Source organism: Gavia stellata, chromosome 1, assembly GCF_030936135.1.
Source record: "Gavia stellata isolate bGavSte3 chromosome 1, bGavSte3.hap2, whole genome shotgun sequence".
NCBI lineage: Eukaryota > Metazoa > Chordata > Aves > Gaviiformes > Gaviidae > Gavia > Gavia stellata.
Genome location: NC_082594.1, coordinates 73,724,768 through 73,750,760, shown reverse-complemented (window position 1 = coordinate 73,750,760; position 25,993 = coordinate 73,724,768). Strand labels below are relative to the sequence as shown.

Sequence of the window (25,993 nt, the reverse complement as noted above, 5' to 3'; positions counted from 1 at the left end):
GCTTTCTGCGTAGGGGAGGAGGTTAACGCGGGATCCGGCAATGAAGAGGGAGGAGTCCCTGGCCCACCAGAGACTGAGGTGTCTGATGAAGGAGCTGCTAGACTGGAAACTGAAATCCAAGTTTCAGCAGTGTCCTGCAGCTTCTCCCCCTGCAAAAGAACCCTAGGCAAGTCATTTTGTCATTAATGTACTGCAGTAGCTCTGGGAGGGTCTAATTGAACCTAGGGACCCATAACAACAGAGGCAATAAAGGCAGGTAATGAACGACTCTATCTTTGCTCAGAAGTGACTGTAATTGCTCTTTGCCTCCTTTAGCCCCACCTGCAAAATGCAGGCGGCAGAGACCTACCAACCTCACACCAGCATCATGAGAACGATTTCAGAAATGTTTATGAAATGCTTACAAGCCATGGAAACAGCCACCTTAGAAAATAACACCCATTAAAAACCTGGCTTGTAAAGCAGTGGAGCAGTATTTACCCATTTGTCCCATTTACAAATAATATCCCATCTACCAGTGGCATAAACCCATGATCCATGGCTGGCAATTGTAAGCCCTCGCTGTGCCTTTTGGGGCATTATGGGCCCAGCAATGTCTTTGCAGGTTTGCACCCAAGGGTCATTTGAAAGCTTAAGCACATTAAGCACAGAGTCTCTGCATGTTCTTTTCCACTCCTGACGACTCAAATTGAATCACTGTTGTCCTGTAATCAGGCAGTTGTGCAGCCTTTAAATTTAGGCTGAAATCTCCAGAGCGGGAAACACTTGCTGATGTTTGTACCATCAGCAAAGCACCTGGATCTCCACGCCACTCTGCCACAACCGTGTCTAGACCTCTTTCAGGCGAGATTAAAAAAACACCGCTGAGCATCTCTACATCAATTCCTTCCCCTGCCTGAACTTTTCTTTCCTTGAGCTCGAGAATGCCGCCGGTCCAGCTTTTCCGGGCTGAAAGTCCTGATGCGTGTGGGCCACCTCCTGATGAGGAGGCTGCTCCCTGGGCAGGCGGCACGCAGCCTTTCAGCCACGGCTGCTCAAGGGGCTCTCTGCAGCTGCCACAAAAGCTGCCGCCGGCGCCCCTGGGAAGCACTCCTTATGGATAAAGAAAAGGGTTTCATTAAAGGCGATCCTGCCTGCGCGGCGGCTGCTCCGGGCTGGTGGGGAGCCAAGCCCTCAGCTGCTGCACGTCAGCAGAGCTTCCAGCCTGGGGTCAGCGCTGGCTGCGAGACGGATGGGGAAGACAACAGCTTTTTCGGATCACGTGGCAAATGCCCTGTGCGAGCAATTGTTCTGACTTCCCTTTTTCGCTCTGTTATGAACCCAAGGGGGAAAACCCCACTGGCTTCTAAACGGGGTGACCAGAAGTAGGAAGTGACAGACCCAGAGCTGGGCAGTGTTTCACAGGGAAGCAATCACACACCCAGAGGACTGGACTGTAGCAAACGCCGCGTTTTTAAGGTATTTTTAAAATTATCTCCGTGCAAACAGTAACCACGTATATGTGACAAAGTCTTTGAAAAGTTAATTAGCAACAGTGACTGCAAACGCTTAAAGAGGATACGAGCTCAGTTTCTCCAGCCTTTTCTGGAAAGTTCTGAATGTGTGTCATTGTGATGGGTGAAGAAAAACTGACATCTGATAATTTTAGGGAGCTTTTAGAAAGGGCCCTTTTGTCACACTAAAGGGTATCACTTCCATGGAAAACCTAGCAGACAAGTGAGAAGTTAGGTCTGTATTCATTTGCAAGTTCTGATGCAGACTGGGGTCCCGTAACAATAGCTGCTGCAGAAACCTGCACCACACAGTCCAGGCCCAGGACCCTACATTTTAATTTCTAAGTAGATTCCTGTTAAGAAAGCTTCCTAGATCTCCAAAATACTTGAATATTACAGTATTTTCTTTTATGCACCACACTTGTTGAATCTCCTGCCCTTTGGGAGTTCCAGGCTGCATTGCTCCATGCTGACTGTGGGGCTCAATGGAAGGATGAAGCTGCTGACAGCACTGACTGCTCAAAATACCAGCTAAAGAGGTGTCCATATTGCTATAGATGCATATCTGAAATGAGTACAGGCTATGTTGCACTACCTGTGAGAAGGCTTAAGTATCTATTGGTATAACCCACTCCACTCAGTGCAGGAGGAACAGCACAGCTCATACAAGATTCTTGCAGAAATAGTAACGTTGTCTCTATATTGAAGAGTCCTATTGAATTTTATTAAGATCCTTTGAAAAATAGGACTTCCAGCAGAAATAGCTAAAATAGTACCTAGGAGAGATACAAAAGCTTGCCACCAACATAAGTAACTGAACTAATCAACAGCAGTGACTGTTTCTTCTGACAAAGTACAACAGAAGTATGTATTTCTGAGCTAGCAATGTACAGAAAAATGGACTTCTGAGTTACTCTGACCAGGGTACAATATACTCATCTACATCTGAGCTAGTATTGCAGAAAAATAGAAGATTCTAAAATATGATTCATCTCATCCTTAGGCAGTTACCAAAATAGTTCTAATGAACCGTACTACAGAAGAACTTATTTCCTTTCAGTGGCCATAAAGGGAGTCTAGATAACTATCTGTGACATATTTGTCTATCTAAAATTGTCACAGATCCATCCCATCCATTTTCCAAGGCTTTGCTGTCAATGCAAGGCTTTTGATATGGGCCCAACCACCCTGCTCATTCTGCAGCAGAGCATTTCCACATCCCAGAACAGGTAAGAGCCTCAGCAGATCTGCGGGAGTCTAGGGGAGCCTCATGGCTCTAGTGAATCCCCTATGATTTTGTGAGTGTGTTTCAGTCAGGATTCTGTGTATTAAGGACTTCTGAACTAAAAGATTTAATTTTTTAAACAATGCAGCCCCATGACTAGTCATGTGTCCATGATTTCAAGGAAACTAAACGCAATTAACAAATACTGTTAGGTGGTCTCCACCTCCTCCACTCATTCTAAGGGTTGTACGGAACATTAATTCAGGCTAGATGCCTATGCTTTACTAGCTAAACTTAAGTAAAATTACACCCCTGCTCCAAGCTAGTTGTCTAAGACTACCTGTCTGATGCTGCCACAAGCACCTCTTTCAGCATGTCCGGAGACCTAGCTTCTAAACAGCTAAAAATTAGGGCAGAAGAATTCCAACCAAAGTGGTGGTTGGTAACTGGTGGTAACACGGGGCAGGAGGAGTGAGCAGAGAAATATATCAAACGTCTTAGAAATATTGAATTTTAGTATTCACCCAGCTTCACCTTATTTTAGTCATTCAGATGTTCATTGCGATGCAGGTGTCTAAGTAAGCAGTGGTAAACCTTAGGAAAATGTAAGAGAAGACGTTTCACGAGCGAGCAGCAAGCCTCCCTTGACTCAAAGAAAGCTTCTGATAGGCCAAACCTATCATTTCTATATTAACTGGCTTTTGCCTCAAATTGCAAAATCACAACTTAATCTTGAACTTGGTTGCTCCGCATTTCACAGAGAACCTCCCTGGCTCTCTCTATGTGCCTTTCGTAAAGAAGGCTCTAACACTTTCCAGCAGAGTCAAGAAGCCATGCTGCCTGTCTCTGCCCTCAGGAATGGACTCAGGAGCCTCTTCTGGCCAGCTGATAGAGACGAGTAACAGAAAAGCTCTGCGTCTACATCTGAGACTGCAGTTCCAGCTCTCCCTGGGAGCAACCCAGAAAAACCTACCGAAGAGCCATTTCCCTTTTTCAGTCTCCTAAAATTAACATTTGTCTTTATTTATTATTAGTTTAAGTATATTGTTACACAAGACTTTTACCCACAATTTTTGAGAGGCTGAATACATTCTTTACCACATTTTACTAAACTAGAGTTAGAGTCTGTCTGGAGGGACTCTGTTTTGAAGTTCTCCCTCCCCACCTGCAGTTCTCCTGCAGCTTCACAGGTGCTAATTTGGGGAAGCACAAAATCAAGAAACCCACTGTAGGTGCCTTCACCTCACTGCTATCTTAGCTAATTCTCAGCATTCTAGAGAAACTCCACCATCAGAGGAATTTTCTTAAAATACTTTTTTTGGAGAAATCTCTCAGCAGCTGTAGGCGCATGGGTAGTTGGTGAAGAGTGAGTGCCTTAATGTTAGGTGTTGCAATAAAATCCTGGGATACAGCTGAAGTTACTATCTCCTCGTTACTCTGACTTCACCAGCCTTCTTAGAGGAAAATAATTTGGGCATGCCTCCTGCTACAGAAATAGCCTGGGCACTTTCCCTTATCAAGGACCACAGCAGACACCATGACTCAGTTTGAGCTGTTAAAAAGGAAGATGTCCACAACCATATGAACTACTTCCTTCACACGCTACAAATTTTACCTAGTGCTGTTTTCTCACAAACAGTCAGAAAATTCCCTTTTTGATCTACGGTGATGATCAACCTTCAACATCTACGTGGCCAAATTAAATTCATTGGGAATAAATGCCAGGCCTGGTTTTCCCCTGCTCATGAGCTAGAGGATCTCATTATTTTCAGAATATTCATTAGACTCTCGACTTACTCTAAAAATAGTAAGGTTTTTTGCAGCTAAGTGACTAGTGGGCAGCAGATTCATGCATTTATCTGTTCCACAATATAAGATCTGATAACTACATGTACTCAGACATTGTGCCTTCAAGCAACAGTTGCCATAAATAGACTCCGCCTTACAGTATTTGACTCACAGAATCACTAAGGTTGGAAAAGACCTGTAAGATCATCAAGTCCAACCATAAAAAAAAAAAAAAAAGAAAAAAAAAAAAAACCAAACAAGCAAACAAAAAACCAACAACCCACCCACAAACCACAAAATACACCACAACCCACCAAAACAACCCACCCACACCACACAGCACCATGCACCACGCCCATTGACATTGTGAAAGCACTGGTTAACGTTCACTAATAGCAATTAACTAATTCATCTTCAGGGCAACCCTGTGAGCTAGGTAAAACTGATATAATTAACGCATGAGTAAGATGAGATTTAGGACTTAAGTCAGTTGCCGGGGCAGAGGCCTTCACGGTCTAGTGGATTAGACATCTGTCTCTCCTACCAAAGAAGTTGAGTCTAATCCTTTTTCTGACATTGATTTGCTCTGTGACCTTATGGAAAGTCAATTAACTTCTCTGCCTCAGCTGCCCTAGAGATAATGATGTTTACCTACCCAGTGACACATGGGTGTTTGGAAACTGTACTAAAAGATACTTCTAATGTACTCTTAAGGCCTATCAGTGGAAGAGGTGAAACATTAAAGCTTCCTAGCTTTAATGTCCTTGCTGTCTTACCTAATTCCTGCTCCCCACACCAGAAATAGCTTGGGGGTAAGGAGGAATCTCTTCGGTTAAGACGCTGCTAGTGAAACTGTGGCTGGCATCAGGAAATTTAATCAGATCCTGTTTGACCAGCAAATTTATTTAGAGTACAGGTCAGCACTAAAACTGCAACGGAAAGTTTATTTTAGACTCGGTCATGGAAGAAATCAGCATCCTTCCCATGCTACCATGAGGTAATGAACAGACTGCCACGGCCATCCCCACTGAGCACCCCTGGTTTGAAGGGAGTGGAGCCTGTTTGCAGAGACCTGAGAGCCTGAGCTCATGCACCGTCCCCGGTTCCCTTGTACCTCTGAATGAGATTTCTGCAGGATGATTTCTACAGGTGGCCTTATCGCTCGCAGGGATGCAAGCCCGGAGGGACAATACCTGTGCACACGCACCTCCTGGAGCAGACCCAACTGATCTTGCCATCTCTGAGCACTGGGGCATTGTATGTAAGAGGAGGACAACTAAAACTGGCTCTGTTCAGTTCATTAGAAGCCGTCCTTGAACTTCTGGCCTCTAGCCAGCATAGCTTTTCATGACACGCCGTAGGGCATTAGGAAGTATTACTCATGTATTTGAACTGCCGGCAGGTATCTAGGCTCATGGTGTGTACATGTAAATTAATATCCCTTTTCCCATATTTGACCTTGCTTTTAATTATTTTTACGGAATATTCTGTTGCTACATATAATGCTGCCTAGGCCCGTAAAACCTCCCACAATTCTAATACAGCTAGAAACCAGTCAAACAGGACATAAGAATTCAGCATTTACCTTTATTTCTGTGAGCAAGATTAACATTCCTTCTCTTTATTACTGAAGGAAATGTCAGGGCTTTTTCTCTTTTGCTTGCTGAATTATAGCAAGTGCAGTGAATGCTCACGCAGCCAGAAAAATAATAACCCGCTCCTGCCTCTGATGCGGCACCGATCGCTTCTTGGCATCCCTTCTGCTGCCGATCCGGCCGTGCACCAGCTGCTTTGTTTCGCTGCCCTGCTCTCTCCACCCTCTGACCAGTTAGCACTTGTCTCTTCTCCACCCTCCCAGCTCTGTTGCTAATGGGTTTAACATTTACCTTGATGCTATTCCTTGAGGCTTTTAAAAATCCTTCTTGGAAAGAAGACCATTAAAAATAAACCCTTTGGGGAAAGACAGGGAGGAAAGCTAAAGCAGAAAGGGCATGTGCTTGTGTACAATATACCCCTGTAGGCTTTGTCTTGTTGCAAGCCTGAAGATGACTTAATGCAAACCCGTATTGCTGTAAATAGGGAATAAATACTGTATTCTCCTAAAATACATCTGGGCTAATTCAATAAACCCTGACTTACTGGCTGCTACTTGTGCAAACATCTGCATGTTAAATCACAATAAATTACTAATGAGCTGTCAGATCAGTAATATAGATATTCCCAAGGCTGAAAGATTGTCTATAGCTTATCCCTATACCTTCATTTACTGCAGAGGCTACAGGTGTGGATGAGCACAGGCCAAATAGCTCCATGTCTATACACTGTGGAAGAACTTAAAGGTGACTTGTGGTAGCTTATAAAATATACTCTAGGATTGTATACTGAGCATGGCAAGGAGCGTGAACTAAAACTGTATTCAGCCCTCACATGTCTAAAATACGACTTTTCAGTGTTGGTTTTCCCCTGGGTTAAAATCACCTGTGTGCTAATAGGTGATAAATACGTAACATATTTGGCACAAGCAGAACATATAATTGCATTCAGACAGATTGTTGGGGTTTTTTCAATGCTGTTAAAGACTGTGCTCCTTCTAAGTGTTTGTGGCTTATCTAGTTACGTTATCTCCTCCATTTGCATGTTTGGGTTGGGGGTTTTTTTTGTCTTACTATATGGAGAGTTAGAACCTGTACCTTACTGCACCTAGTCTACTAATGCATTGAAGCATCCATTTAACTTTAAGATTGAGCTTCAGATCTCTGATGCATCAGGCCCTTTGTTTAAATATTTATCTTTTATTTTTATATTGCATATTTTGCAAGATTTCATAAAACTGCTCAACATCCCAGTTCTATAGTCTTCACTAGAGACCAACACATGTGACTTCAACTTTATCTATCGATACCCTGAAGAATATGTAATACCAGGGAGGACAACTTATTTTTCTTTTTCACCTTAATTCTTTCCAGTAGCTTTTGTTTAACCTTGCATACAAATAATGACATTTTCCTGTGAGATGTTTTCTCATTTTTAAGTTTGGAATGAAATAGATGGTTTGCATATAATTTTTTAAACTGAGTGTAAAGGTGTATGGACCTTCAGATTTATATTGGCTTTGCTGTAAATTGATGTTGCTGAAGTAAATGGACACACTTGAACCTGCAGTGACCTTGTAAAATATTGGTGGCTATTCAGATGAAACTGGGTCTACCTGGATTGGAAGAGGGAAGGGAAATCAGTTCATCTTAAGTTTGGTAATTTGGTAATCGTTACTGTAAACAGTGTTTTTACTTCTTAGTATGATCACTCGAAGACAATGCATAGCCGGTATTAAACCAGGGCAGATACAGATGATAAAGGCAAAGCTTAATCTTGCTAGGATTAGTGACTCTAAATTGATATGACTGAAAAAACATTGAAAAATGCTGAAGTTAGGTGGCTTCAGGCAAAATGCCTTGCCTGGTAATTTTCAAAAGTCTTTAGAGACACTGATTGCACCTGGAACCTCTGATTTGATTACTGAAATAAAAAAATTTCTACTGTAGTAGCCTCATCTGTACTTTAATTAAGAGTTCTGTATATAAATATAACCATCTGATCCCCTGAGGTTATTTTTAAAGTAAGCTTCTGGCAAGGCAGCAGTGTGGTGGATTAGGGGCTTGGAATTGGGGAAAAATCATTGTTCAGCATACAGTTTAGAATAATGTGTGCATATATACAAATACATGTGTATGCAGCATCATGTAACAAGATACAGGACTGGATTTATTAAAGCCAAATGGAAAGATATTTCCTCTTTTAATATTCTAGATCTCTTTTAATATATGCCATGTAGATATTGCACTGCAGTCTGACTCACGTAAGTACCACAATAGCACATCAATCTGATATTGTCCAATGAAAGCTCCATTTTTCTACAAATGTAAAACCACGTTCTCAACTTAGGTGTCTGCGTCTACTACTCCATCTAACAGTGGCTGTTGTGCTTGATGTGGATGTATAAGGCATATCACCCATCAGCCCACCATTTATCACGGCGCATGCAAGCATGAGCTGAAAAGCAGCAGTGCCAGATAAAGCACACTCAGGGAAAACGAGCAGCAAGGTAGCAGCAGGGGTGGCAGACTGGGGGTGCTAATGAGCAATGTTAAAAAGGGAGGGGGGGAAGTGGGAACAATTCATACAAGACATGGCTGAACGTGAAAAGCCAGATAACAATGGATTTTTCCAGTTCTTATTTCAGAAGACAACTTACAGCTTCCAAATTTTAATGGGCAAGCATGTGCATCCATGGGGAAATCTTCAAGCTGCATGGGACATTCAGCAGAGATGGTCAATCTGTGGGGGAGTAAAAAGAAAACACAGCATTTTTTTTCAGCGCCTTCCCTTTAGGCTTCTCACCGCAATACATGAGTGCTGACACAAGCAAGCTTTTCCTGAAGGCTCCTCACTCCTGCTGAAATCACAGAAACCCCCTGTTAGACTGAATGTGAGATAAGCCAGGTGGACCACTGTGCGTGCTATAGGCCTTATCTGGTAACACTGAGACACTTGAACTGATTTTATTTATGATGTGAGCTGTTTCAGTAAGATCTTGTTAGTACGTGAAGGAACTCCTGTGCTGGAGCTTCTGCCATGCACCTTATTCTTATCTGCTTTCTGTAGATATGGAACTGGACTAGGAATTTGACTCCTGAGTATAGCACGGTTACAGACATCAAGAAGCATTGACTTTATATATAGCTGTAACTATTTAAATACATAAAAATAAATATTTATAAATAAATAAAAGTATATAAAATTAGTATTTATATCTATGTAAAAAGTTGTCTATAAAATAAATTACATATCTATATCTCTACCTATCTATACATATATGACTTCATATAGCACTACAGTTAGTTTTTGTGGAAATCACATGGTATCGGGGCATTCCAATTGTGAATTACCTGGGCACCTTATCAGGAAAAACCACCACGATCATCTTCCCCAGTGTATTGCCTGGGGAAACAATTCTATACTGGACCGCTCTGCCACTATATGGAAATTCTTGAGCTATAGTGGACATACAGGTAGGGAAGGAAAAACTCTTAGAAAAATATAGACATATCCTATGGATGTTCTGTATGACTGACAGATCAAGCTGAACACAAAAGTCTAAGGTAAATTTCTGAGCAGTGCAATAGCTGTTACATTGATATCAAATATACTGAATATATCAAGAGAGCCAAAGCTTACTTTTCTAGATGCACGCAGCACACAGCACAATAAGAACCTGGTTTTGATTAAGCCATTTTGATATTTGCATAATACAGATGGTTTGCTCGGGATAGTGAGAATGCAAATCTCATTTTACATTATGAATACCCTTATGGCTTTCTCATTTTATGCCGCTATTCTGCCTCAGAGGCAACAAACCAGAGACACTCAAAGCCTCACAGACTGCCTGGTGCTGGGGTGATGCAGGGCTCTGCTGGAGGGCAGCCTGGTTCCTCACCAAACTGCTGTTTGGGGGGCAAAAATCTGCAAAGAAATCCGCAACACCCTACTACCAGAATGCAAAAGTACCCTTCCCTACCACAACAGCTGCATGTAGCCATACTCCCGGCTATATATACTCACTGCTTCGTAACAGCACAACAAAGTGAGTATTCTTGCTACAAGAACTTCTATCCAAAGGGATCGTAAAGAGTAACAATCTGTCCAGCCTAATCTGCACAGTGTTCAGCCAGTCCGATTCAATACAACACACAACACAATGATGCGTTGCTGGGGCACTGCACCTACACGGACAACAGATTGGGGGAAACAGCTCCAAACGGCGGTAGAAAATGTAAAGAAAATACAACATATAAAGCAAAGAAAAAAAAATCCTGTTCAGAACAGAGATAATGTATCATTTGGTAAGAACAGACAGGAAGTCTACAATATAGAAAAGAAATGGCTGAGGCCTGAGATGCCTGCCCTTAGACAAAACTGTTCATGGACTTTATTTTTGAAAAAGCAATTTTAAAATCACTAAAATACAGAGTTGCCTGCAGTGGAGACTGCCCTTGGACACCAAAGCCAGCAAAGCCACAGTCACTGAGAGTGTTACATGGATGAATTTAACAAGCTGGTTCTAGTAGCATCCCGTCCAGAATTTGCATCCTTCTCAGAAAAATCACTCTAATGGGTACTTTAAAGCAAGGCTGCGATCCCTCCAGTGCATCATGATATTTTCTGTACTAAGTATTGCAAATTTAATTTTCTTGATAAATTCAGAAACCTTGCTCCAAGTGCCATAAGAAAGCTGACGTGTTCTACTGCAGTCCATCTCCTGTCTGTTTGTCTACCAACAGTTCAAGTACGGTTTTTTCAAATTCTGCAGTTTGACATTTTAATACATGTACTTGTCATCTACAAACCTCCAAGGAAGGGATTCCTATATCCATCTTACCAAGAAAGCAGCTGTGGAATCAGGAAGTGAAGGAAGATTCAATGCAGAATTATGAATAAGACCTTCTGTTTCATCTGATTGTCCTATGAATTGTACCCCTCTCTGGAAATAACCCTTGTGTGTCATGAGGAAGGATGTAGACATTCCTCAACCATAAATGTGGAAGAGAAGTGAAGATGAGGTGCACAGAGACTGTGACCCAGTGGAACTTAATTAAGTCCCTCCAGAAATTATTTTCACCTGTCTTAAATGAAAAGGTAGCACATAAGGCTGGAGGGCACCTGGCTGCCACTACCTGTCTCACAAGCTGCAAAGACCCAGATGGTGCCAGGGCCACTCCCGTGCCCTCTATGAATTCCTCATCCAGCAAAAGGTGGCACATCCCTTAAAAGGATAGTGCCTGGTGCAGTCTTTTGGGTCTAGCCCAGGGGTAGGGAGAACCAAGTTTAGCAGCTGCAGATGTGCTTGGGTACAGCTTTTCCTTTCATTAACATGAATTCTTTGGACGAAGGAGTTCCTTTTGCTCGTTACCAATGATATCCTTCCTTTTCCCATGCCTCCATCCCAGGGCCACTCCTAGCCTGGCTGTCTTGAAGAAATGAACTGGCTATACCTATTTGTTACATGCTATTCTTAAAAAGTATGTAGCTGAGCCTCTTATGTAAATTAAAAATGCTCAGTGAACACTCTCCTAGCTACCTCTTACAAAGCGTGCATTACCTGAGGCTTGTGAAGTGTCTTGTAATGGGCAACGCAACAGGAAACTTGACTGTGGGTTCTGACACACTGCATAAATGTCACCACCCTGAATTTCTGCAGAGCGTTCTGTGCCCAACAGTAGCTGTTTTTCATTACTGTGTGAGGACATGAAAAACAGAGTCACTAAATTGACTCGTGGTTCAAAGAGACTGGATTTTCTACTGCGTGCACTAAAAAAGCAGCACAGCAGCCATCTCTAACACTCTGGGGGCTGGAAGCATGGGTCACCGCATACAGATTTGCTCCTAGGTGCAGAGTACAAACTATATATTCACATCATAGCCCCAGGAGTCTCAAAGAAATTGATATCTGGGTCTGCTCCTTCAAATATCACTTGGGGTGATATCTGCATGCTTTGGCTTTTAACATTCTGTTAAAGCTTAGGTACCCTCTGCATACCCTGGTTTACACAGCTGGTTATAACAAAATTACTCCCAGTTTGCATTTATTCAAAGAAGAGAAAGGCGGCCTTGGCATGCATATATGAAACAGCCTTTGCCTAATTCTTTTAATATGGTCACTCCAGAATGATCTTGCTGTGCTCACTGCAGCACAGTGATTTGAGCTGGAGACAGTCTCCAGACCAGGATTTTTCTGTCACTGCTCAAACTGCAGTTCTTTCCAACAGAAGCGTTTAAAAGCTTCCCTCCTCCACCATCATTCTGTCTTAATAAAAGCCCTGTGGGATTAGTTTCACTCAAACAGAGTTTTTGACAAGATTGTAAGTGGCTGTTAAAGGTCCTTTACAACAGGAGGACAAAACTCCGATTTTATTGAAGTTAATGGTCAAATTCTCCCTGACTTCAATGGGGCTGGTATACACCCTGGTTACAGCTGCTGATTTATTATTAATGACAAAATTTAACTTTCATAATGCTCCAAATACTTACACTGCTATCCAAATGTTAATCAACCAACAAAACGCTACAGCATACCGCAAGTACCTGAAAAAGAAGTTAGGTCTACAAATTATTTCACTTATCATCCATAATTGCACATGAAAGTTTCATCAAAGCTTCATTACGTATAGCCTTTACTTTAAGAACATAAAGTGATTACTGATGTTCTGTTTCAACAAAATATAGGCAGATAAGTGAATACCCATCTAAGAAAAGCACAACAATTCAAGCAGCAAGTCTTCTTCACTCCAGAAAAGTCACCTTCAACCACTTCCACTGGAGAATTAAGTAAGACGGTGCTTTCAGGAAGCTGTTGCTTTTTAACAGGCGGGGGCAGAAGGAGGTGTTAAAGTCAAGGATGTGGCAAGGAAATAAATGCAGATGTTTGGGATCCAGACATCCACAACAAGTGTGCTTCAAGGACAAAAAAAGGCACCCTGTCCCGCAAGAGTCTGTTTTAGGGAGCTGCAGGGGCCTCCCCACTGTTCCCGTGATTTCCCTCAATGCAAGGAGCATCTGCTCCTACTCGTGGGAAAAGAGCTGGGAGACTGAGCAAAGCTATCATCTCTCTGCTACCCTGGAAGTGCAGAAAACACTTTCCAGAGTATTATCTGCAGCTGCCATGCAGGAGGTGAGGGCAGTCACCTGCCCGGGGAGCCAACAGACAGCCGCAGAAACTTGCTTTTTCTTATCAGCTACTAGCTTTAGTATGCAAACAAATTGAAACAGAGAGCTTTAGAAGGGGAGGGGAGCAGAAAGGCAGCGCTACCAGTGGCTTTTGGGAGAAGTTAACTCAAGATAAGTGTTGAATAGCAAGAGTTACTGATGAGAGGGACACAAGGAATGTTTCGTAGGCTCTGAGGTATTGGGGCCAGAGAGATCTTCTGCTTGTTTGCCCTAATTCCCAAACCAGCTCCGTCTCCTTAGCTGTTTATTTCTGTGCACTGCCCTTGCCTCTGATTAAAAGGAGCATTGTAATGTTCTGCTTTCGCCCTACGTGTGCTGGCAACCGGTACCCGCTGTGGGGCTCAGGCCAGAGTGGGCACAGAAGAGCCACAGTGCCCTTCCCAGCACAAGGCCAGCCATCACAATTTTCCTTAGGAAAAGGCAAAATGTTTGCTTGAAACTCACTTCGAACCTCTCTCAACATCTCCCCGAAGCGCCAAAAAAGAGTTAAGTGGATCCAGCCTTACCCAAGCTGTGCCCCATCCAAAGGGGCTGGCTGGCTCCCTGCAAAGGGAGACTTCAGGGTGGGGTCAGACCCTTCTCAGGAGCCAACTCCAGGAGGAGCTTCCCTGGGGACCTGCTCCGACGGACCTCGGCAGAACAAGTTGAACCCTTGCAGCATCTCCACTACTCACTCTTCCATGTTCATGAGGATAACAGACTAAACAGAGAGTTGCTGGTTTAGGTTGGTTTTTTTCAAACTGTGAACACATTGTTAGGTTTGTGAAATTACTCATTTAACCTTGACTCAGGACGCAACTACTGACCCCATTCTCCCACTGTGATGCCTTGGGAGCACTTTATTAACCAAGCTGTTACTCCATTGAAAGGATTTTAAAGCAAGACTTGTTTCAGGCCCCAGCACAGTAAGTGTATAGTCCAGGGAACTGATGTCTCCCTGTCTTCCTTAAGTATGTGAGCATATATATACACACAGACATGTATATAAGTAAGTAAAGACCTTTCTTGGTTCTGAAGCACTTCCCATACAGTCCTAACAAATCCTGTGGACGGTGGTGACAGTGAGTTACCTAACACGGCATAGAAGTGTTAGGATGTGGATACACATTCAGCCACATATTGATGGCTGTAAGTCACCCTGAAACCCGTCCCTGGCTGGGTGACCTTCTGCAGCCTGGCTCAGGGGAGAGAAGTGATTATTCTTGGTAACTCAAACACTGCCTTGCTCAAGAATCTCCATCACTGTGCTGGATAAAAGGCCAAAATACGGACTCAAGGCCTTGCTCTGCACCTCTGCATGGGATGTGGAGGCAGTTCACTGCTTCTTATTTATAGCGCCAGCAATATACTCATTTCTTTAGGGTCCACCATACAAAGTGAACACAGAATAGAAATTAAACCTAGGAGCTGAAGTTAGGTGGTCTGCAGAAATTTGTATCTTAGCCCATTTTTCCACTCTGCCAAGAATACTACCCTTTCCTAGCTTTTCTGTGATGCTGAGATGTGTTATCTTTATACAACACTGAAATGTGCTTCGAAAATGCCACAGGGAAGGGACTATGAAAGGCTAAGATCTTCAGTAACTGATGTTTTTGTGAGCTGTGAATACATAACTCAGATGCATGGTGTACTCGACAGCGAAACACTCATTTTAAGCAAACCAAATCCTTAGCGTAGCTTATGTTGAAGTGAGAAAACAAGACTTTAATTTCCTAGATTAACTGTGCTGAAGAGTAGGTTTCCTGAGATGATCTGAGGCGGACAGGATTGATCTCAAAAGCTGCACCACTATAGGAATGACCTCCCTGCATGAGGAGTACCCAGACCACAGTCTTAAACGGAGGCAGGGGGGATGTTCAGCCTCTAGACACAGAAAGAACTGAGAAAGGCAATGAAATAACCACTAGGACACTTAAATTATCTGATCTTTGATAGGGATTTGGGGTTTTATAGAAAGATTCACGTTTCCAGCTCCTGGTAAAAGTTTATAGGAGAGGTAATACCTTTCATTCTACAGTATTTCCTTAATATGGATAAAAGCAATGGATGGAGCGCTGAGTTTATGCTTATCCATCCTTGCCATGCAAGATGTCTAATGAAGTCCATGAGCAAGGTAAAACTTGCTTGAAGAAGCTTTATTTTTTATCAGACTAACTGGTGTAGTAAAAAACCCAAGGTTTTTGGCAGTCAACTCCTTCTTCAGGTTCTCTGCCTACAAACCTTACTTTCCTATAGAAACTTTAGACTAATATGGCTATGCAGCTATGAATGCTATAGCAGAATATCGCACTTATCTACTTGATAGTTTCACTTAAAAACCTCTCCAAGCTTTCTCTCCAAGCTGGTCCCTTATACATGACGAACTCTCCTTGACACCCCGTGAGGAAGGTCTTCAAATCTCTCCTCTGCAGTAGCTTCTATTTTTACTTAATTCTTGAATTAAAAACCAAAAATCTAACTAGTACTAGCAATGCTGAGAAGCTGATGCAGTTGTTGATGCAGGTAAAATGGGAAACAACATATCAACCAGCCCACACTTCATTATGCCATGCCACACATTTTCCCGAGTCTGCACATGCTACATGTTTTGACTATGATCTCCCCATCAGCATGGCCCTTTGGTGGCACATTCAGTTGTGCACTCACTGCAATAAATACAATTGTTCTTGCAGTGCTGTGTAACACTGGACTTCTCTTTGGCTCTCAAGAGGGGCCAGTCCCAGCTACTGCAGAACCAGCCGGTGAAGGCAATGCCTGGTGCCACCCGACCGCACAGGGGGTCATCCGACCCTTGCTTTCAGTGGGAGAAAACCCAAGTACCTGAGGAAGAAAGGAGCACTGAAAGCTCTCACAGGCACCCCAGGTGATGGAGGCTAAGGACTGTGATAGACACAGCACAGTGCTATCCCGTTTTGATACCACCTATTAGACGATTTGACTGGTGCAGGTGTTCTGACTGGCCAAAGGGGCTTTTATTCCTCCATTTCTGCCTGTCAGTATGGTGCACATTCCCCCTGGGATGAGGGTTACCTGGCTGCACAGCCATCCTATTCCTTCCTCCAGTTCACACAACCTTTAGATTTGTATGCACAGGCACAAAACTGCATGCAGTATTTTCTACAGAGAAAAATGAGCTGGATTTAGAAAGTAATAAAGGGTGGGTGGGACTGGATAGACAGTACCAGGCCATTTGGGCTCTCTCACATCTAGACTGGGATGCACAGACACGGGAGGGTAGGTTGGAGGGATTATGATCTGGCAACCATAAATACAGAGCTGAAATCCTTGATTATTTTCCACAGTTCAGATGAACAATTTGGAGCTCCAAAACATCTCACCACAGTTTCCTTTCAGCAACTGACATTTAACCCCAGCCTCTTCTCATTCACCTCACATTCCTACGTCCACCTCCCACGTCACCTCTCATCAAGATCTCCTGCCTTTTGTGTAACTTCAATGCTTCTCCACGCCTCTGTGTGAAAGGGACGTGCATCAAGCGATTTGACGAGACGCTCTTTCACAGGGAAACACGTGCACATGCCTCTTTATAGGTACCCCTGTTGGTACATGGAAGAGGTTGTTTAGCCATCCAAGCAGGACATTATTATCTGGGTTTTTTGCTTTGCCTCTGAAATGCTACACGGTCCTGATCAATCCAGCTGTGAAGTGCCAGGTAAAGGGGCAGGCTGTGGGTGCTCGCTGCTCCAGGGAAAGAGCCCTCTGATCCCTCAGCTGTTTCACACCACAAACAGTTATTAAACAGGCCTCAATTTACCATTTGTTTGCTATTTATACCACCACCAACACTAGCTATCTGCTACAGCATAAGCACCTGTTTGCTACAGTGCAACCTAAGAGAAGGAAGGGCTAAATGGATCTCCTAGTGACATTTGACTGTCCCCGTGTTAAACAATGTTCAACAGTGCACTTGGCGCCTTCTGTCCACCCAGATCTTCCCAGGACGAAGATGCAGTTATGCGAGTGGATAGGAGCTCCCTGTTGCTATCAAGATCAGTGGCGTACAATTTCCCTTAGGACATGCCCCCCTGCATCTTTGCACGCAAAGGGGCACAGACAAAGCCTACACCTTGGTGGCAGGTCAGCTCAGTGACACCTTCAGAAGAGACAGAAAAGCAAAAGCAGGTAGGATAGGTTAGATACATATTCTACCATATTCTACCACTGGACAAAGCGAACCTGGAGATAGTGTTTTGAGTTTAATTGATGTTGAAATCAATTTGCGTAACTGATGTTTTTAAGATCCACAGTTAACAGCAAAAACATACTAGGTATTTATTATTTTGACTAAGGAGTTTTTGCTAATTATCCTTATCTTTTATCTGAATCTCCAAGTCAAAACATAAGGGTTTTTTTACATGGACAGGACACTTGAGTGCATTAGCCACTGAAGAGATGACTGTAGAGCAATCAGACAACCTTATGAAGTCTGACTGAGCCATTAAAATAATCCAGGGTTTTATCATCCCTTCTGGTCCCGAAGTTTCCTGGCCCAAATTCCTGACAGGAGTATGCAAAGGGAAGTCTTGCTTGCAGAAATTCTTCTTGGGCTTTTATACTGAATATAGTGCATATAATGGACACAACCTTAGGATTTTAGCTAGAGCCTGGTGAAAAAGACTTGCTTCATCATTTAGAGCAACCAGATAGAAATAACAGTTTGGAATTTTTTGAATTATAGAAACATGACTGTAAGATATAAATTTGTGTATGTGGTTTCAGTAAATTTTAATTTAACAGTAGGAAATGGAATAAGTCAGGCTGAACATCAATATAAGAGATGCTAACATAACAAGATCTCTTAGAAAGAACTGAGATCTCCAAAGGCAATGTCTTAAGACTTCTACAGAACAGAGTAGACAAAAGACTAGAAACAGGCACTGCCAGTGGACTACTTATTAAATGACAAGCCATGTGCATTTTTTCATCTGCACCATCACACCAAGACACTTTACTGTAAAAAGGCTGAAGAAGACAAGTAGAAATAGAGTGGGACAATGAAGACTATTCCTACCCATGCCCATTGCACAACTTTACTCAGCTATATATTTTGGTGGTTTTATTTGACGAAGCCTTCAGAGAAGGGCAAATTACCAAGAATTTCCTAGAGGGTAACTGTGGTATAACACGATCCAGGATTAATTTCTCATCCCACCAGAATATGTTCACCTGACGAGACATTTCTGAAGCATCTTAGACCAGGCCATTCCTGTTGTCTTATCTGAAGCAGTCTGGAGCTGCTCTCCAGCCTCCTTCCTAAGCCCTTTATTCCTCAAACACATGTTTTCACTTTCTGACTACTTCAGATATCTATATCCCAACCTGCAGTAGCTTCCAGTTATTCCTGAGTGACCATCATCAGTAGAAAGCACCCTGCTCCCCAAAACCCTTCTACCCCCATTTCTTGCAAAACCCTATCTCACCTAAGCCCTCAAATACATCTTCCTGGTCCTCCACTCCTGACTCAGCCACAGGTACCTGGCACCCACCAGCAGCTAGCTGGCCTCTGGCATCCCTCACTAGATACACCTTTCCTCACCAACAAAATTCTTGTGCTATATGTGCTGCAAGGGCTTTTCCCTTCATCTAAACAAGCAAAGGCAGGATTGCAATTAATTGGGGTTTCTTGAGCTCCTCCTAAGGTGCATTATATTCCCTCCTACACCCACCTATACAAAAGTGGAGGACTGAACCCAACTTAAGTGTGCTCACATGTGCTGCACTTGCACAACCTTGGGCTTTATGTTGTATGGAGAGGAAACTGTGCAAGTCCTGCACAACACCGCTACAGGACCAGCTGCTGGCCAGAACATCCCATAGCTTTAGGTGGCTGGCACACTACCAGTCTCCAGGCTACGTGAGTATGGAGGTGGGAAACACCAATGAAAACAAGTAAGTAGAATGGGACTCGTGTGACTAAATGCAGGCATCAATAGTAACAGCAGTTACCCTATGCTCCTTTTTCTGACACTGTGAAAAAAACCAGGAACCTCCTAAAGTGTGAGTGGAGAGAAATAAGCGTCTTTCATACTAACGTAGAAATCTGAAATAATGCAGATAACTAACTCCTTAAGAAAGTCTCTCCCAGCAGTAGGAGCAATTCTGAGCCAAGAGGGTCAGCTGCAACCATCAACGTTACAGATGAGTAAAATTAGCTGAGGTGAATCCCACCCATCCTGCCTGGTGCACTCCACCACAGCATATTTTAGATTGCTCATTGGCAGTCTGATGTTTCAGCACAAACAGGGGACAGTATTTCCGATTAGGCAGATGAAGATTTTAATTCCAGTTTAAGTGAAATGACTGGGGAGCTCACTGTAATGTTACACTCCCCTGGTAATAAAAAAAGATAGCATAGCCATAACAATTCTTCAGCATCTGACAGGTACTTCTGAAGCCCCCAGCAGCAGAAACTGGGACCCGTCTGCAGATTTGAGGAAAGACAGTCACGAAACACAGCTATGCTTTCCAGGGGGTGCTTGGTGGGTACACATCAGGGCACCGCTTCCCTCTGGTCTCTGTTTGGTCACCCCGTCCCCTCCGTGCACACCCGGGACATCAGGTCAGCTCATCTGCAGCAGTGAACGATAGCTTGACCAGTTCGTACTTACAAAGCAGTGGGAGGACAAGGGAATCCGGCAGAAATTGTACCAGCTAACCCCAACAGAAAGATGGGTCTGCCTCTGTGCTCAGCACAGACCTAAAACTAAAATTGGACCTTTTGTAACCCCTCAAAGTCCAGGCAAACATCTCCCTCACCCAAGAACAGGCTGGTTCTGATTTGGGTTTTGTCTTTTAATCAATTCTGCCCTTGCTGTGCCAGTTCCCATCTTTGAGATAGAGATCTCTGCGGGGCTCTGCCCACTTTTATTACCAGCAGAATAGGCTATTGTCACGCACTCTACATACAGACTATATTTGGGCAGGTCATAATTGCCCAGTTTTAATGTATTACACCACAGTCTCCTCTGATGCCTTTCTCTCCCTGTGGGTAACTCCAGCCACGGATTTTTCAAAACAACAAATCTCGGTTCCTTGAAGGACAACTTTTGAGAAATGGGGCAATGAGCAATCAAAGGAGAGAGACGGGAATGATACACTTGGTGTTAAAACAAGAATCCTGCTGCTATCCTCAGGGAAGGGCCCTCCACTTCATATACCCCTATTTTCTCTCGCTCTGTCAAAATCTGAATTGATGAAAAGCAGCTGAGAGTCCTTGCCACCACGGTAGTTTTTCATCACTCTGTAAGATTCAGCCCAATGTGAAGAAATTATTTTTTTTCTTTCAGCTTCAGGCAGTTTGAAGCTTGACTATGAAAGAAAAGGCAGCAAGTCTAACATGGGGAAAGGAAATGGGTATTTGTATGACTTGATAGCTGTTAATTAGTCTTGTAATATTTATACAATACCCAAAAGCATTGCCAGATCCCTTTCTGTAAATATAAATGAATGCATAAATGAAATCTTCCCTTTGAAATAAGAACAACGTATGCAAATTGAACAGAAGTGTTCCCATCTAGATGTCTGGCTGATTGAAAACTAAGGGTTCATTTTGAAGTGTAGATTTGCTGGTCACTCCTTGCTCAGGGCCACGCAAGCAAACCTGCATCTGGAAAAGGCTGCCTTCTGGCAAAGTCAGCACTTGAGAACCCACATATTCTTCATAGAATTATTATCCCTTAAAAAAAGCTAAGCAAAGAAAACCTGGCTTTCCCAATGGAAGTCTTGAAAACAGCACCGTATCTTCCAGTCAACGGGTTTTATAATCAATAGCTCTGCAGCATAAAACGGTTAGCTTGCTAATGAAGTGCTTCATGTAAGAGCAGACTTTGTGCTAACATGCATCCAGGACATGTGTACACTTGCACGTACAATTTTAACGCTCAGTGCTAATGGAAGAAGCAGTGTTTTCAGCCTAGATAAGCCTGTGTATTAGCTACAGAAGAGCAAGCAGCATGGTTATGCTGCCATCAAGTGGATAGCCATCCTACACAGTGCTGAATTTTAAATGTCTTCCGGGAGTGGTAAAGATAACTGTATTTCAGGGCTGCACTAAAATTTTTGGAGTTTCTTAAACACTGTACTGACAAATGTCTGCAGTCTCCAGATGATAAATTATGCATTTGCAGATTAATGGCATAGATTCAACTGTAAACACTCCCAGGATCTCTGGGAGTGTTTACCTTCAGTTGCCATAGCAACATGGGAAAAATCTGTTTGCACACTCTTCAGCTGTATGACCGCGTCATATTTAAAATCCCGAATGATATCAGGTGCCTGGCAGCCCTAGTGGTAGCAAAAGTGGCTTGGAGTCCTTTCAAAATGATGGCGAGAGTGAGGCTCCAAGGAGCCTAGCCCTCGTGATGACACAAAAAGATTTTTCAGTATCTACAAGCTGATAGAAAATCATCAAAAATTCCCTGTGAACTGCTGGCCGAAAGTTCAGTTATGGTTCGGAGGTTTAGCTCTAGTGAGCATGCTGTACTTCATACAAGTTCTGGCAAAAAAAAAAAAAAGGCAGACTCACAGCTTTTTTTCTGGCACCCTACAGCAAAGTTTATCGGAGCTTCTGTCTTTATAGGCAAATCCCATTGAGTAAAAAAATGCAGCTCACCGAGACACGTTGGTTCTCTTAGCCTGAAAAGGTTGCTTAAACCACTGTCCCCATTTTTCAGAATAGTTTCATGGAACAAACGAGCTTTATGCTTTTTACATTTATTTCTCAGATAAGATAAACTAAATATCTCTTAAGTTTTTAAACGGATAGAATCAGCTTTTTGCCTCCATTCACAAAGCTATTTTCTATAGAGATTAGGGAAATACGAAGTATATTTGCTAGTGCTTTTTTACCACAGTGCTCCTACTAACAAAAATAATCATTTAAAAGTGGCGATACGGACAATACTCCCCTCTAGGGGCAGAAACAGAATTTGCAACACTCAGTTCAGCAGTGTATCCCTTGTAAACCGCATTAGTGAAATAAAACAAACAGGGCCTAACAAATCAAAGACAATCAGAATTATTAAGTCGTTCCCTGCAGAGAACGCTGCTGCCTATGAAATCTGTCTAAAGAGCGTGTTGTGTTCCTATATTCATGCAGAAGGGTTTTAATACTGCACATGTATAGAAGCCCATTTATTAGATTTCCCTAGCAACATATATCCCATCAACTTCTGACCTAGACTACATATCATCAAATGCAATATGCAAAGACTACATTTTTCTTTATGAGTAAGCACATGCATCATGAAAATGTATGTACTGACAAGTGCTAAAGCTGGAAGTTTGCTCAGCTGATCATACCTAGTATATTTGGAAGTCAAATAAGATGGAAGGTCAGCATCGGCTCATGCTGCTTTCCTCCTCTTCATTCAGGCAGCCAGATTCGAGGTTGCAAAACCAATTTAGGCATCTCCGTCAATGACAGAGGGTCCAATCCTCCCCGCATGGATTACTCCTACGTACAGTCTGGGAAGCTCGCAATTCCTCCTCGGAAACGAGGGGAATGCAGAGCTAACAGAGGGTTGTCTCCACATCCCCAGATCCTGAGAACTGAGTAAGCCTGACGGGAGCTACAGGGCATGGGGCTCAAGCCCCGGCTAAGACCCAGTATCTTCAACCAGTGCACCACTGCTGAGACAAGCAGCTCTCCCCTCAAAAAGCCCAGTGCTCTCTGTCTTCTCATGGAAAGCCAGGCTAGGTAGTGCTGATGAGCTGTTACATTCGTGAGGAGCTGCAAAGTTCTGGGCAGCAGCTGAAGGGGCTGTCTGCATGTGATGGCCACCGCTGCACAGGTTGGGATGGGATCCTCAAGGCACCCCGCGGCAGAGCATCACTCACACTGCTGAAACGCCCATCACAAAAAACTGCTATCCCTAAAGTAGCACAGCTCCATGCATGTTACAAAAGCAGTCTCCTGACTTGTGTTTAAACAGAATAGCACAGACAGTCTTTTATTTTTGAAGTTATTACTTGCAATAGTGGAGGGCAAGCTATTTAAAAAGCTTTGCGCTCCATTTCTTATCACATACACCATGGTTAGTGGGAATTTATTTCCACACACGTGCACACCCACACACAATACCCTACCAAAAAAAAAAAGCTATGTTGCATGTTTTTTAGGTTACAAAAAGCATTCTGTGTCTTTCTGTAGCCTACAAAAACATCAATCCCAAAGAGCTTTCCCCCTGTGAAAACCAGGGGCAAAGGAACTGAGTGGGACAATGAGAAAGTCTGTGTCAAACCCAAATTTTTCTCCAGTTGCACATGCTGAGCAGGGCACTATCTTTTCCTCAACATACCTATAGCCTGTGGCACCTAATGTGACAATACCCTGTCATGGAAAGGCACCTCCACAGAGTAACTCAGATTCGGCGGTGAGCTCACCTAGGTCCCACTCACCCAGGTCTTGCTCCACTACCTCAGGTGGCTCAGCTCCTTGCCTCATGAATCAGTGCTTCGCTGCATTTCTTTAATGCTGCAAAACCCAGTGCTTGCACAGAAATAGTATGCCAGCTGCGAGTCCACCACACGATGTAATGTTTTGCTCCAGGCTGACTGTAAGCCTGATCTGGACTTTACTTACACGAGTAATTTACAGAGATAATCGGGAATTGCCTCTGCAGCAGTCTCAGTGTTACCAATATTTTTGTGAAAATAGGTTTCTCTGATAGTTATTTTGATTTTTATTCATTTAAGCATCTATGTGTATCCTCACAATGTTTCAGGAGTTTATTATTGCAGAGATCACTAACTTGGGGCTAGTAAGATCAGCAATACACATAGTAGAAGAGAAAAGGAGGGGTTCTTTTCCTTCTTTTAAACATGACCTTTTTCATGTCTAAGTCTTTTTAGCACTAGCGCAGTTACAACTGTGATGGTCTAAAGCTGTAAGGACTTAAGTAAGGATACCTTACTTCTCCTAAATCTCTTTTCCTTTCAAAAGAAGGGATTTAAGGCTAGGGTCTAAATAAACAAATAAATAAAACAGGTCAGAAACACCTGAAGTAAAACCTGGGAAATTCCAGGTGCCTGCGCACGAAAATGTAATCTCCCGGCACCCCAACAAGTCTTAACCACTCAGACTTGGGAGGGAGCTCGGGGCTCGCCCTCCCAACGTGTGGCAGCGGGTGGCTGTCGGCTCCGGCCCGCAGAGCTGGCCCCTCTGCGGGATGGGGTGCTGATGGGAGCTCAGCTCCCCCCTCCCTTCGTTGGGGGCTGCCTTCTGAAAACTTGGGCATCTCAGCACCTAACTTCAAGCTCCCGAGCACTTTGCTGGGTCTCAGGCACCGTGCTGGGCTCATACATGATAAGCTCAGCATAACACATAGTTGCTCAGTAGTTTTTTCCTTTCAACTCTTTTCAAGTGTTGCCCATATGACTACACTCTCGGAGAAAACCCTGTTGAAGATAGATGGCAGTCTTAATTACTACAGGCTAATTACTTTTAATGAGCAAATTGCCATACACCGATGTGGGATTTGGCCTGAGAAGAATTTCTGACAATCCTCTAACATCACCGGTATCATATCTTACATCTAGGTTATGCAATGATGAAGCTTGACGGTACCCTCTAATCAGATGAGGAGCATGACCCTGAAGATCTGAGACACCAATTTCCTTCTCTGCCAATATAATGTGCCAGCTTTGTTTTCAGGAATGTACTTGCTAAAGCAGCTTCACAGTGCTGCTAGCTTATTTCATTTATCCCTATGATGATGTGCCTTTTAGCATTACTAGTGAAATCGAAAAAAATAACAATAAAAGCTCCAAGGGTTCAAGATGTACTGCCCCAGAACAAGATCTCAGTTTCTGGCCTTGGAGACAGTTCTCCGGCAATCAGCACCGCAGCTGCAAATGCAAACAGTAAGGGAGAACAGATCTTCATAAAAAAGCTGGACTGAATCATCAAATCTGTTGAGAATATGCCTTCCATTTAATCAAAGGAAATATTTAAGCACTAGCAGTATTCAGAAGCTACAAATTAATTGGTACTTGTAGGCAGCGATTATGTTTTCCATTTTTCTTGATATTCACATAAATATGTGTGAAAGATTGGTTGCCCAGCTCTACTAGGAGTGGGGGAAGTGACGCTCCCCACAAGTACTTGCAGAGCTAGTTGGGAATCAGCATCAGAAGAAATCGATCCCAGCTATTACCTCATGGTATAGAGCAGAGTGCCATCATCCTCCAGGCGCAGAAGCTTGTTTGGGGTTGTCATGTTGTGAGCAATAGATTTCTTGCCATTGTGGAAAAAAGTGTCCGGGGTCCAAATCTTGCTGGCAAGCAGATTGTTAAGAGGGAGGCGTTGCATAGGTCCTTTGAATCGCAGTCTTTCGTCTTTCCAGCTTTGTCGGAAAAAAACGTCAATGGTGTATTCCTGGCACAAAGAAACAGTCGAGGTATTGCAGGGTCTGAATAGAAGCGATGGTTCCAAAAATGACTTTAGCAAAGTAAATACAATGGAGTTGGGAGCCACCCGCTCAAACTTACCATTTCTGTGTCTGACACAGGACCAAAACTGGTGACATAGATGTCTGTTTTCACCTGAGTTATCCTCTCTGTAATAAATAAAGGCTCTGCATTAGTAATTGCTTTAAGATGCAAATACGTGCTTCTGATGCATTTCTCTATCAACAATTTCTGAATCACTCAAAAATCCCCAAAAGCTTGACATTAAGAGGATGTT

The 25,993-nt window shown here is 43.2% G+C and overlaps 2 protein-coding genes across 2 annotated transcripts in view; one reads left to right on the top strand and one right to left on the bottom strand.

The window, feature by feature from the left end:
* Positions 1 to 25,993, top strand: part of GABRB3 (gamma-aminobutyric acid type A receptor subunit beta3) — a 202,031-nt gene that overhangs the window by 11,861 nt on the left and 164,177 nt on the right. The gene's annotated exons all lie outside the window — the stretch shown is intronic.
* The window catches only part of GABRA5 (gamma-aminobutyric acid type A receptor subunit alpha5), a 56,512-nt gene that overhangs the window by 18,986 nt on the left and 11,533 nt on the right, over positions 1 to 25,993 (bottom strand). The window contains exons 3-5 of the mRNA XM_059820976.1: positions 25,798 to 25,865; positions 25,464 to 25,684; positions 8,759 to 8,841 (exon numbers count right to left, since the gene is read on the bottom strand). Of these exons, the coding sequence (XP_059676959.1) occupies positions 8,759 to 8,841; positions 25,464 to 25,684; positions 25,798 to 25,865 (372 nt within the window). The remainder of the gene's footprint in view (positions 1 to 8,758; positions 8,842 to 25,463; positions 25,685 to 25,797; positions 25,866 to 25,993) is intronic.